Raw genomic sequence first — 13,243 nt, forward strand, 5'->3', positions numbered from 1 at the left:
CCAGGTAGAAAGGTCAATGCAGCTAGATTACTGTTGCGCCTTAGACAAGATAACCGAACACTTGTGGATTATGCACTAGAGTTCAGGTCTTTGGCGGCAGAGGTTAAGTGGAATGAACAGGCTTATATAGATGTATTTTTAAACGGGTTATCAGAAATAATCCTTGACGAGGTTGCTACTAGAGAGCTTCCTGAAAATTTGGAGGATTTAATTTCTTTTATTTCTCGCATTGACGAACGTTTAAGAGAGAGGCAGAACACTCGAGAGCGAAACCGTAGACCTTCCTTTAAACTAGCTCCTTCATTTCAAAGTTCTGAATCCACAACCTCACTTTTTCCAGAACCTATGCAGATAGGCAATACTCGCCTCTCAGAAGAGGAGAGACAGTACAGGAGAAGGGAGGGGTTGTGTATGTACTGTGGAGTCAGAGGTCATTTACGCCTAAATTGTCCTAATCGCTCGGGAAACGCTCGCACCTAAGTTTCTCTAGAGGACAGGCCTTGGGTGTTTCTATTTTGTCCTCTAATCTTAATTATAAAGATCACAGGCTTTTGCTACCCGTTTCTTTAACTTGGGAGAAGGGAGTACTAGAAACTATGGCATTGATTGATCCGGAGCTGCTGAGAGCTTTATCGACCAAGTTTTTGTTACCAAACACACTATCCCATCCCAGTTAAGGGAGACACCCTTGGCCGTTGAGGCCATAGATGGTAGACCTTTAGTTGAGCCTGTTATTTTCCGTGAAACCATACCCGTTAAATTAACTGTTGGTATATTACACGAGGAAGACATATCTTTATTGCTTATTTCTTCTTCTTCTGTTCCCATAGTCCTGGGGTATCCTTGGTTAAAAAAACATAACCCTATTATTGATTGGGAATTAGGGGAGATAATCTCATGGGGTCAGGGTTGTCAGGACAGGTGCTTACGGACAGTGTCATCGCTTTGCGCAGTTAACACACCGATTAATTCTACCTACTCTACAGAGGTACAAATACCGCCCCTGTACCTGGATTTAAAGGCAGTATTTGACAAAAAGAATGCTGATACTTTACCTCCACACAGGTCTTTTGATTGTAAGATTAATCTACTACCTGGTACTATGCCCCCCAGGGGTAATGTATATCCTTTGTCCACTAAAGAGAACTTAGTCTTAGAGGAGTATATTCGTGAGAACCTTGAAAAAGGATTCATTAGGAGATCCTCCTCTCCTGCCGGGGCTGGGTTTTTTTTTGTTAAAAAGAAGGATGGTACACTAAGACCTTGCATTGATTATCGAGGTTTGAACAAAATAACCATTAGAAATGCCTACCCAATTCCTTTTATTACCGAGCTCTTTGATCGTCTAAAAGGCTCCAAGATTTTCACCAAGTTAGATCTCAGAGGGGCGTATAACTTGGTGAGAATTCAGCAGGGACACGAGTGGATGACGGCGTTCAATACCCGTTATGGGCACTATGAATACACAGTAATGCCTTTTGGTCTCTGTAATGCTCCGGCAGTATTTCAGGACCTGATCAATGAAGTTCTTAGAGAATTTCAACATGACTGCGTTATTGTATATCTGGATGATATACTTATACACTCTAGAGAGATTGAGACTCACCACAGACAAGTCAGAAGGGTATTGCGCAAGCTTCTTCAACATGGCCTGTACTGCAAATTGGAGAAATGCAGCTTTGACCAATCCCAGATAAACTTTCTTGGTTATGTGATTTCTGGGGAAGGGTTTAAGATGGACCCGGATAAGCTCCAGTCCATTTTGGATTGGCCTTTACCCAGGGGTCTCAAGGCCATTCAGAGGTTTATTGGATTCTCCAACTATTATAGGCGCTTCATTAAGGGTTACTCTTCAATTATAGCTCCTATTACCAATATGACCAGACAGGGGGCTGACACTAAGAACTGGTCTACTGAAGCCCTTCTTGCCTTCAAAACACTCAAGGAACTGTTTGCTTCTGCACCAATTTTAGTTCACCCTGATACGACTCTGCCTTTCCTACTCGAGGTAGACGCCTCAGAGACAGGTATAGGTGCTATCCTGTCCCAAAGGTTAGGTGTGGATAAGCCCTTACATCCATGTGTTTTTTTTTCCAAGAAACTATCAGGTCCTGAGAGCAGATATGACATTGGTGACAGGGAACTACTAGCAGTTATCATGGCTTTAAAGGAGTGGAGACATTTATTGGAGGGCACCTTACATCCTGTTACTATTTTGACAGACCACAAGAACCTGTCCTATATTGGGGAGGCCAAGCGCTTGTCCTCCAGGCAAGCTCGTTGGTCTTTATTCCTCACGCATTTCAATTACGTGCTCACTTATAGACCTGGTTCTAAGAATTCTAAAGCCGATGCTTTGTCTCGACAATATGAACCTTCTGCGATATCGGAGCCGGTTTTGTCTTCTATAGTACCCAGGTGCAATATTATCGCCAACACGAGTCTTAAGATTCACTCTCCGTTGCTTGGTCAGATCATGAAGTTGCAGCATCTGGCGCCTAGACAGACTCCTGGGGCAAGGCATTTCGTTCCTCCTGAACTCCAACTGGAACTCTTACAGTGTTTTCACAACAGTAAGGCGGCTGGGCATCCGGGTATTCGCAAGACATGTTCCTTGATCTCTAAAGATTTCTGGTGGCCTTCTTTACGGAAGGATATTAGAGATTTCATCGGAGCATGTGAGGTCTGTATGAAGACTAAGCAACCTCAGACGCTTCCATGTGGGTTGTTACATCCCTTGAACATTCCAGAGAGACCATGGTCCTGTTTGGCTATGGACTTCATTGTAGATTTGCCTGTTTCTAAAAAACAGACTGTGATCCTCACGGTGGTTGATAGGTTTACTAAGATGGCTCATTTCGTGCCCTTAACTAAACTCCCGACTTCTCCTGAATTGGCGGAGATATTCGCGAGAGAGATTTTTCGCTTACATGGGATACCTTCCGAAATTGTTTCCGATAGAGGTCCCCAATTTGTTTCACGTTTTTGGAGTTCCTTCTGTTCTCAACTAGGCATCAAATTGAATTTTTCTTCTGCCTATCACCCTCAGTCTAACGGAGCTGCTGAACGTACCAATCAAAAGATTGAACAATATTTGCGTTGTTTTGTTTCTGAACACCAGGACGATTGGGTCGGTTTGATTCCTTGGGCGGAGTTTGCACACAATAATCTCGTTTGTGATTCTACTCGTTCCAGCCCCTTCTTCATGAATTATGGCTTTCATCCTTCCATTCTTCCCTCGGTTTCTCCTTCCCAAGGGGTACCGTCGGTTGATGTTCATGTTGCCAATTTGAGGAAGTTGTGGGATCAGACTCGACAAATTCTCCTACATAATTCCATGTTGTTCAAGAAACACGCTGATAAGCACAGAAGGGCGGCTCCGGATTTTGTTCCAGGTGATAGGGTATGGTTGAGTACAAGAAACATTCGTTTAAAGGTTCCTTCTATGAAATTCGCTCCTCGTTACATTGGCCCTTACAGGGTTCTGACTCGAATTAACCCAGTTGCTTATCGCCTAGCTCTTCCAGCTGCCTTACGCATTCCTAACTCCTTTCATGTTTCCTTACTGAAACCGTTAGTCTGTAACAGATTTTCCTCCACTATATCCTCTCCTCGCTCTGTTCAGGTTGAGGGTCAGGAGGAGTATGAAATCAACTCCATCATCGATTCTCGAATCTCCCGGGGGAAGTTACAATATCTTATTGACTGGAAGGGATATGGTCCTGAGGAGAGGACTTGGGTACCTCAGGAGGATGTACATGCTCCTCGCCTCCGCAGGGCTTTTCACTCCCGGTTTCCATCTCGTCCCGGTTCCTTCCGCCCAGTGGGCGTTTCTGAGAGGGGGGGTACTGTCAGGGTACCTGTAGTCTCTACCTCAGAGGAGGTGAGAGACTTAGACGTCTGTCCTCCCAGAGAGGTTGTTTCTTCCGTTCCTCGCGGTCCTCTCGGCCATTTACAAGCCGACCGGTAGGGATCCACTTCCTTATATGACGCGACGCTCAGTAGTCGACGTCATGACACCAACCCGGGCCGACCTGTCAGTCTAGTCCCGAGCACTAATCAGGACTCGTCGGGGGCGTGATTACCCTCTAGAATCAAGGTATAAAGTAAGGCTTTCGGCATCTGCTCATTGCCCTGTCGTGGTTCTAGCCTGTCTAGTCACTCAGTGCTCTTGTATTCTAGTTGTCTCTTTGGTTCTGACCCGGCTTGTTTGTACTACCCTGTTTACCTCTGTTACCCTTTGACTCGGCTTGTCTCTCGCTTACCTGTCCTCTCGTTCCCTCGACCTCGGCTTGTTCTTAGACCATTCTCTACTTACTCCTTACGTTAAGTCCGGCCATTCTAAGGTCCGGTATACGTACCTACCACCTGTTTGTACTCTGCGTGTTGGATCCCTGTCCCGATCCTGACACTATTACCCTGCCCACCGATGGTCACAGGATGCCGATGGATTGGTTAGAGAGAGATTAGCGCGCGGTGTGTATATATATCTTATATTGTACAGCACCGGCCCATCTCCTATTACCCTGCCCACCGATGGTCACAGAATGCCGATGGATTGGTTAGAGAGAGATTAGCGCGCGGTGTGTATATATATCTTATATTGTACAGCACCGGTCCATCTCCTATTACCCTGCCCACCGATGGTCACAGGATGCCGATGGATTGGTTAGAGAGAGATTAGCACACGGTGTGTATATTTATCTTATATTGTACAGCACCGGCCCATCTCCTATTACCCTGCCCACCGATGGTCACAGGATGCCGATGGATTGGTTAGAGAGAGATTAGCACACGGTGTGTATATATATCTTATATTGTACAGCACCGGCCCATCTCCTATTACCCTGCCCACCGATGGTCACAGGATGCCGATGGATTGGTTAGAGAGAGATTACCACACGGTGTGTATATATATATATATCTTATATTGTACAGCACCAGCCCATCTCCTATTACCCTGCCCACCGATGGTCACAGGATGCCGATGGATTGGTTAGAGAGAGATTAGCACACGGTGTGTATATATATCTTATATTGTACAGCACCGGCCCATCTCCTATTACCCTGCCCACCGATGGTCACAGGATGCCGATGGATTGGTTAGAGAGAGATTAGCACACGGTGTGTATATATATCTTATATTGTACAGCACCGGCACATCTCCTATTACCCTGCCCACCGATGGTCACAGGATGCCGATGGATTGGCTAGAGAGAGATTACCACACGGTGTGTATATATATATATATATCTTATATTGTACAGCACCAGCCCATCTCCTATTACCCTGCCCACCGATGGTCACAGGATGCCGATGGATTGGTTAGAGAGAGATTAGCACACGGTGTGTATATATATCTTATATTGTACAGCACCGGCCCATCTCCTATTACCCTGCCCACCGATGGTCACAGGATGCCGATGGATTGGTTAGAGAGAGATTAGCACACGGTGTGTATATATATATCTTATATTGTACAGCACCAGCCCATCTCCTATTACACTGCCCACCGATGGTCACAGGATGCCGATGGATTGGTTAGAGAGAGATTAGCACACGGTGTGTATATATATCTTATATTGTACAGCACCGGCCCATCTCCTATTACCCTGCCCACCGATGGTCACAGGATGCCGATGGATTGGTTAGAGAGAGATCAGCGCACGGTGTGTATATATATATCTTATATTGTACAGCACCAGCCCATCTCCTATTACACTGCCCACCGATGGTCACAGGATGCCGATGGATTGGTTAGAGAGAGATTAGCACACGGTGTGTATATATATATCTTATATTGTACAGCACCAGCCCATCTCCTATTACACTGCCCACCGATGGTCACAGGATGCCGATGGATTGGTTAGAGAGAGATTAGCACACGGTGTGTATATATATCTTATATTGTACAGCACCGGCCCATCTCCTATTACCCTGCCCACCGATGGTCACAGGATGCCGATGGATTGGTTAGAGAGAGATCAGCGCACGGTGTGTGTATTCTAGCTATCAGCATAACCTCCACCAGATACAGGACCCCCGCAGGTATGACTGGTTTAGTGTTTTCTGTCGATAACATTCTGTGACTAGGCCCATTTTATCTGTTAGCACCAGGCCCAATGGGCCCGTAATCTGGCCCTGCAGGTTAGTGGATTGCAGGATTAGGAAAATTTAGCAAAATAAGGAGCAGGCTGCAGTTCCGCTCTCCTCCAGCAGGTGTCTTATGCATGTGAAGGCCAGCTAGGGAGGGGGCAGGCAGTGGAGGAGGGATACACTGTAAAAGTAAATGACACATTGTACTGCACACACTCTGCATTCTGAATCTGTACATGTACTGCACTCACATGGCTCGGAGTGGATTACCTGACTCTCAGTCTAAGAATCCTGTGTATCATGTGACTACCATTCTGAATATCCTGTGAATGATCTGACTCTGATTCTGACTATCCGGTAAATTATCTGACTCTCATTCTGAATATGCTTCTGGATTATCTGACACTCCTGTGAATTATCTCACTGATTCTGAATATCCTGTGGATCATCTGACTCTGATTCTAAATATCCTGCCGATTATCTGACTCTGATTCTAAATATCCTGCCGGTTATCTGACTCTGATTCTAAATATCCTGCCGATTATCTGACTCTGATTCTGAATATCCTGCGGACCTCCATTGGAAGAAAGGTTCCTGACTTTGAAGGTCCTGTGACTTGTCTTGAGCTGTATGTGCATCATATAACTCTGTATCAGAGTGTGGGAATTCCCACTCGGTAGGTGTGGTGTCAGTGACGGGTAAAGATCGAATTGGGATGGATTAGAGGATATCGTGGTGGGAACGAGTTCTGGGATCAGCAGTGGATATAGTGCTTCCATTATGTTCTGTCGAAATCACCGTAGCCGTGTCACGGTGGCACGCTGCTCCGCTCTGGAGATGGAGATCCGTCGGGGCCGGTTCCGAAGAAGTGTGTTTATCGACACCCCCCAGGTAAGTGCCTCTTATTATATGGCGCCAATGTGAACTAATGCTAAAAAAGGGTACTATGATCCCCGGGCTGTGGCGTTATACTCCTAATGATAGGATTTGTTCTAATGATAAATTAGGGTTTTGCTGACGCTACGCGGGATCCACGTGGTGATATAATGGCGCTATGCGTGCTGCGGCGTAGCAAGGTACAAAAATACTTTGGGCTTGAGCCCACAACAAAATGTGGGGGTGCCCTCACAAACGCGACCTATAACACCTGCAAGATGCTTTGTGATCCCAGATTCACATAGTGATACACGCATAAGACAAAAAAAAGATAAATAGTCTCAGCGTAAAAGAGCAAAAATATAGGGAAATATAATAAAATAGTAATAAATAAAATTAAAAAAACAAGTATAAGTCAAAAATACAAAATAGATCAGTGAACAGAACAAGCCCAATCTATATTCACATTTAGGCTCTTGGGTTAAAAAGTTTTACGTTTATTTATCCAATATGCTTCCATTTGATTTATCTGCACCACTCCAGTGTAATAATCAGCTGGGAGGCCTGAATCTGGAGCTTGTAAGTGGCCGTAATGCTTGATAAAACCTTTTCTAATAATGACCTTGATTTAAGGACCAGTAAAGGCACCAACACCACTTCAGCTCATTGTAGAAGAGCCGGAGAGCCACTAGAGGCTCTCCAGTCAGACTCCATTCTTGTAGAGACTATTTGATTGGCACAGAGTGGCATCTTGCTGCACATGATCACTAGCCTTCCTTATCGGCAAGATCTGCATTGATGTTCTCAGCCAAGAAGGCTGGACTGACATCACGGAGATTGAGTAAAACTTTATTATTGCATTCGGAATGCATCTTTCCTAACACTACGGTGCACGTGTAATAGGGACTGTATACGTTTTTCAAATGATATTTTAATAAATGTAAATAAAAAAAAATACTTTTTTTCAAAATATTAAGTTATAAAAAAATAAATATCAATACATCAAAAATATCAGGATTTTAAAATATTTTAAAAAATATTAAAGAGGCACTAAATATAGTCACCCAAACAACTTTATCTTAATGAAACAGTTATGGTGCATAGATCATGACCCTGCTGTGTCGGTCACAAAACAGAAACAAATGTGATTTAACTCCTAAATGACATTTTAAACGGCTTCATGAAGCTAAAGTTGGTTAGGTGACCCTTTAAATCATTTCAAAAGCTTATCCAAAAATAAAAGAAGGCCATTTTTGTTGGTGTTCTAAAATACGCTCCTTCAATTTCCTAATAGGAAGTCAAATATTCTGCTTGTCTCACAACATTCTAATTGATGTAAGACGTGTTTGGATAAATAATTCATGTGATGTTTAATCTTAAAAGGAAACTGTCATGCCTTACTTGACATTGGTTGGAGCTGCCGAAAGATTCAGACATGACATTGGTTGGAGCTGCCGAGAGATTCAGACATGACATTGGTTGGAGTTGCCGAGAGATTCAGACATGACATTGGTTGGAGCTGCCGAGAGATTCAGACATGACATTGGTTGGAGCTGCCAAGAGATTCAGACATGATATTGGTTGGAGCTGCCGAGAGATTCAGACATGATATTGGTTGGAGCTGCCGAGAGATTCAGACATGACATTGGTTGGAGCTGCCGAGAGATTCAGACATGACATCGGTTGAAGCGGTCGAGAGATAGATTCAGACATGACATTGGTTGAAGTGGTCGAGAGATAGATTAAGACATGACATTGGTTGAAGCGGTCGAGAGATAGATTCGGACATGACATTGGTTGGAGCTGCCGAGAGATTCAGACATGATATTGGTTGGAGCTGCCGAGAGATTCAGACATGACATTGGTTGGAGCTGCCGAGAGATTCAGACATGACATTGGTTGAAGCGGTCGAGAGATAGATTCAGACATGACATTGGTTGAAGCGGTCGAGAGATAGATTCAGACATGACATTGGTTGAAGCGGTCGAGAGATAGATTCAGACCTGACATTGGTTGAAGCGGTCGAGAGATAGATTCAGACATGACATTGGTTGAAGCGGTCGAGAGATAGATTCGGACATGACATTGGTTGGAGCTGCCGAGAGATAGATTCAGACATGACATTGGTTGGAGCGGTCAAGAGATAGATTCAGACATGACATTGGTTGGAGCTGCCGAGAGATTCAGACATGATATTGGTTGGAGCTGCCGAGAGATTCAGACATGACATTGGTTGGAGCTGCCGAGAGATTCAGACATGACATTGGTTGAAGCGGTCGAGAGATAGATTCAGACATGACATTGGTTGAAGCGGTCGAGAGATAGATTCAGACATGACATTGGTTGAAGCGGTCGAGAGATAGATTCAGACATGACATTGGTTGAAGCGGTCGAGAGATAGATTCAGACATGACATTGGTTGAAGCGGTCGAGAGATAGATTCGGACATGACATTGGTTGGAGCTGCCGAGAGATAGATTCAGACATGACATTGGTTGGAGCGGTCAAGAGATAGATTCAGACATGACATTGGTTGGAGCTGCCGAGAGATAGATTCGGACATGACATTGGTTGGAGCGGTCAAGAGATAGATTCAGACATGACATTGGTTGGAGCTGCCGAGAGATAGATTCAGACATGACGGTGGGTGGAGCTGCCGAGAGATTCAGACATAACATGGGAAGGAGCTGAGTTTGGACAGAGCACTAGATTCACACATTAAAACCCAAAGAAAAAAGTAACCTGGCACTACCCCAAATCCTTTTATACATTAAATAACTGGAGGCTTTTAGTATCATTCCATTGGCCATTAAAGTGTAAGCTCACCTGCCACGTCAAGGCAAAACCCTATACTAACAATTCTCCTTGCTGCTTTCAGGTAAAAGGCAAAATCTCCAATGAGACAGAGAGGGGTATTATTTATATACACCCCTATATACTTATTAACCCTTAAAAGGGAACACATGGGGTGGGCGGCAGCACTGTGACATGGCTGTGTGATACAAAACCAAATGCAATCATACAAAGTCCTGAGATCAAACTCCCACTACTCCTGGTCGGCAGCACTGTGACATGGCTGTGTGATACAAAACCAAATACAATCATACAAAGTCCTGCACTCAAACTCCCACTACTCCTGGTCGGCAGCATTGTGACATGGCTGTGTGATACAAAACCAAATACAATCATACAAAGTCCTGAGATCAAACTCCCACTACTCCTGGTCGGCAGCATTGTGACATGGCTGTGTGATACAAAACCAAATACAATCATACAAAGTCCTGCACTCAAACTCCCACTACTCCTGGTCGGCAGCACTGTGACATGGCTGTGTGATACAAAACCAAATACAATCATACAAAGTCCTGCACTCAAACTCCCACTACTCCTAGTCGGCAGCACTTTGACATGGCTGTGTGAGTGCAGGACTTTGTATGATTGTATTTGGTTTTGTATCAAACTCCCACTACTCCTGGTCGGCAGCATTTTGACATGGCTGTGTGATACAAAACCAAATACAATCATACAAAGTCCTGCGCTCAAACTCCCACTACTCCTGGTCGGCAGCATTGTGACATGGCTGTGTGATACAAGACCAAATACAATCATACAAAGTCCTGCGCTCAAACTCCCACTACTCCTGGTCGGCAGCACTGTGACATGGCTGTGTGATACAAAACCAAATACAATCATACAAAGTCCTGCGCTCAAACTCCCACTACTCCTGGTCGGCAGCACTGTGACATGGCTGTGTGATACAAAACCAAATACAATCAGACAAAGTCCTGCGATCAAACTCCCACTACTCCTGGTCAGCAGCACTGTGACATGGCTGTGTGATACAAAACCAAATACAGTCATACAAAGTCCTGCGATCAAACTCCCACTACTCCTGGTCGGCAGAACTGTGACATGGCTGTGTGATACAAAACCAAATACAGTCATACAAAGTCCTGCACTCAAACTCCCACTACTCCTGGTCGGCAGCACTGTGACATGGCTGTGTGATACAAAACCAAATACAATCATACAAAGTCCTGCACTCAAACTCCCACTACTCCTGGTCGGCAGCACTGTGACATGGCTGTGTGATACAAAACCAAATACAATCATACAGAGTCCTGCACTCAAACTCCCACTACTCCTGGTCGGCAGCATTGTGACATGGCTGTGTGATACAAAACCAAATACAATCATACAAAGTCCTGCACTCAAACTCCCACTACTCCTGGTCGGCAGCACTGTGACATGGCTGTGTGATACAAAACCAAACACAATCATACAGAGTCCTGCACTCAAACTCCCACTACTCCTGGTCAGCAGCACTGTGACATGGCTGTGTGATACAAAACCAAATACAATCATACAAAGTCCTGCACTCAAACTCCCACTACTCCTGTTCGGCAGCACTGTGACATGGCTGTGTGATACAAAACCAAATACAATCATACAAAGTCCTGCACTCAAACTCCCACTACTCCTGGTCAGCAGCACTGTGACATGGCTGTGTGATACAAAACCAAATACAATCATACAAAGTCCTGCGCTCAAACTCCCACTACTCCGGGTCGGCAGCACTGTGACATGGCTGTGTGATACAAAACCAAATACAATCATACAAAGTCCTGCACTCAAACTCCCACTACTCCTGGTCGGCAGCATTGTGACATGGCTGTGTGATACAAAACCAAATACAGTCATACAAAGTCCTGCACTCAAACTCCCACTACTCCTGGTCGGCAGCACTGTGACATGGCTGTGTGATACAAAACCAAATACAGTCATACAAAGTCCTGCACTCAAACTCCCACTACTCCTGGTCGGCAGCACTGTGACATGGCTGTGTGATACAAAACCAAATACAATCATACAAAGTCCTGCACTCAAACTCCCACTACTCCTGGTCGGCAGCACTGTGACATGGCTGTGTGATACAAAACCAAATACAGTCATACAAAGTCCTGCACTCAAACTCCCACTACTCCTGGACGGCAGCACTGTGACATGGCTGTGTGATACAAAACCAAATACAGTCATACGAAGTCCTGCGATCAAACTCCCATTACTCCTGGTCGGCAGCACTGTGATATGGCTGTGTGATACAAAACCAAATACAATCATACAAAGTCCTGCACTCAAACTCCCACTACTGCTGGTCGGCAGCACTGTGACATGGCTGTGTGATACAAAACCAAATACAGTCATACAAAGTCCTGCACTCAAACTCCCACTACTCCTGGTCGGCAGCACTGTGACATGGCTGTGTGATACAAAACCAAATACAGTCATACAAAGTCCTGCACTCAAACTCCCACTACTCCTGGTCGGCAGCACTGTGACATGGCTGTGTGATACAAAACCAAATACAATCATACAAAGTCCTGCACTCAAACTCCCACTACTCCTGGTCGGCAGCACTGTGACATGGCTGTGTGATACAAAACCAAATACAGTCATACAAAGTCCTGCACTCAAACTCCCACTACTCCTGGACGGCAGCACTGTGACATGGCTGTGTGATACAAAACCAAATACAGTCATACGAAGTCCTGCGATCAAACTCCCACTACTCCTGGTCGGCAGCACTGTGACATGGCTGTGTGATACAAAACCAAATACAATCATACAAAGTCCTGCACTCAAACTCCCACTACTCCTGGTCGGCAGCACTGTGACATGGCTGTGTGATACAAAACCAAATACAATCATACAAAGTCCTGCGATCAAACTCCCACTACTCCGGGGCGGCAGCATTGTGACATGGCTGTGTGATACAAAACCAAACACAATCATACAAAGTCCTGCACTCAAACTCCCACTACTCCTGGTCGGCAGCACTGTGACATGGCTGTGTGATACAAAACCAAATACAATCATACAAAGTCCTGCACTCAAACTCCCACTACTGCTGGTCGGCAGCACTGTGACATGGCTGTGTGATACAAAACCAAATACAGTCATACAAAGTCCTGCACTCAAACTCCCACTACTCCTGGACAGCAGCACTGTGACATGGCTGTGTGATACAAAACCAAATACAGTCATACGAAGTCCTGCGATCAAACTCCCACTACTCCTGGTCGGCAGCACTGTGACATGGCTGTGTGATACAAAACCAAACACAATCATACAGAGTCCTGCACTCAAACTCCCACTACTCCTGGTCGGCAGCACTGTGACATGGCTTTGTGATACAAAACCAAATACAATCATACAAAGTCCTGCACTCAAACTCCCACTACTCCTGGTCGGCAGCACTGTGACATGGCTG

The 13,243-nt window shown here is 45.1% G+C and overlaps 1 protein-coding gene across 1 annotated transcript in view; it reads left to right on the plus strand.

Annotated features, from left to right (window-relative positions):
* The first annotated feature begins 6,335 nt into the window (after positions 1-6,335).
* Positions 6,336-13,243, plus strand: part of RTKN (rhotekin) — a 179,467-nt gene continuing 172,559 nt past the window's right edge. Inside the window, exon 1 of the mRNA XM_063457516.1 lies at positions 6,336-6,987. Coding sequence (XP_063313586.1) covers positions 6,877-6,987 — 111 coding nt within the window. The 5' untranslated portion in view covers positions 6,336-6,876. The remainder of the gene's footprint in view (positions 6,988-13,243) is intronic.

Source organism: Pelobates fuscus, chromosome 6 (assembly GCF_036172605.1).
Source record: "Pelobates fuscus isolate aPelFus1 chromosome 6, aPelFus1.pri, whole genome shotgun sequence".
In the NCBI taxonomy this organism is placed as follows: Eukaryota; Metazoa; Chordata; class Amphibia; order Anura; family Pelobatidae; genus Pelobates; species Pelobates fuscus.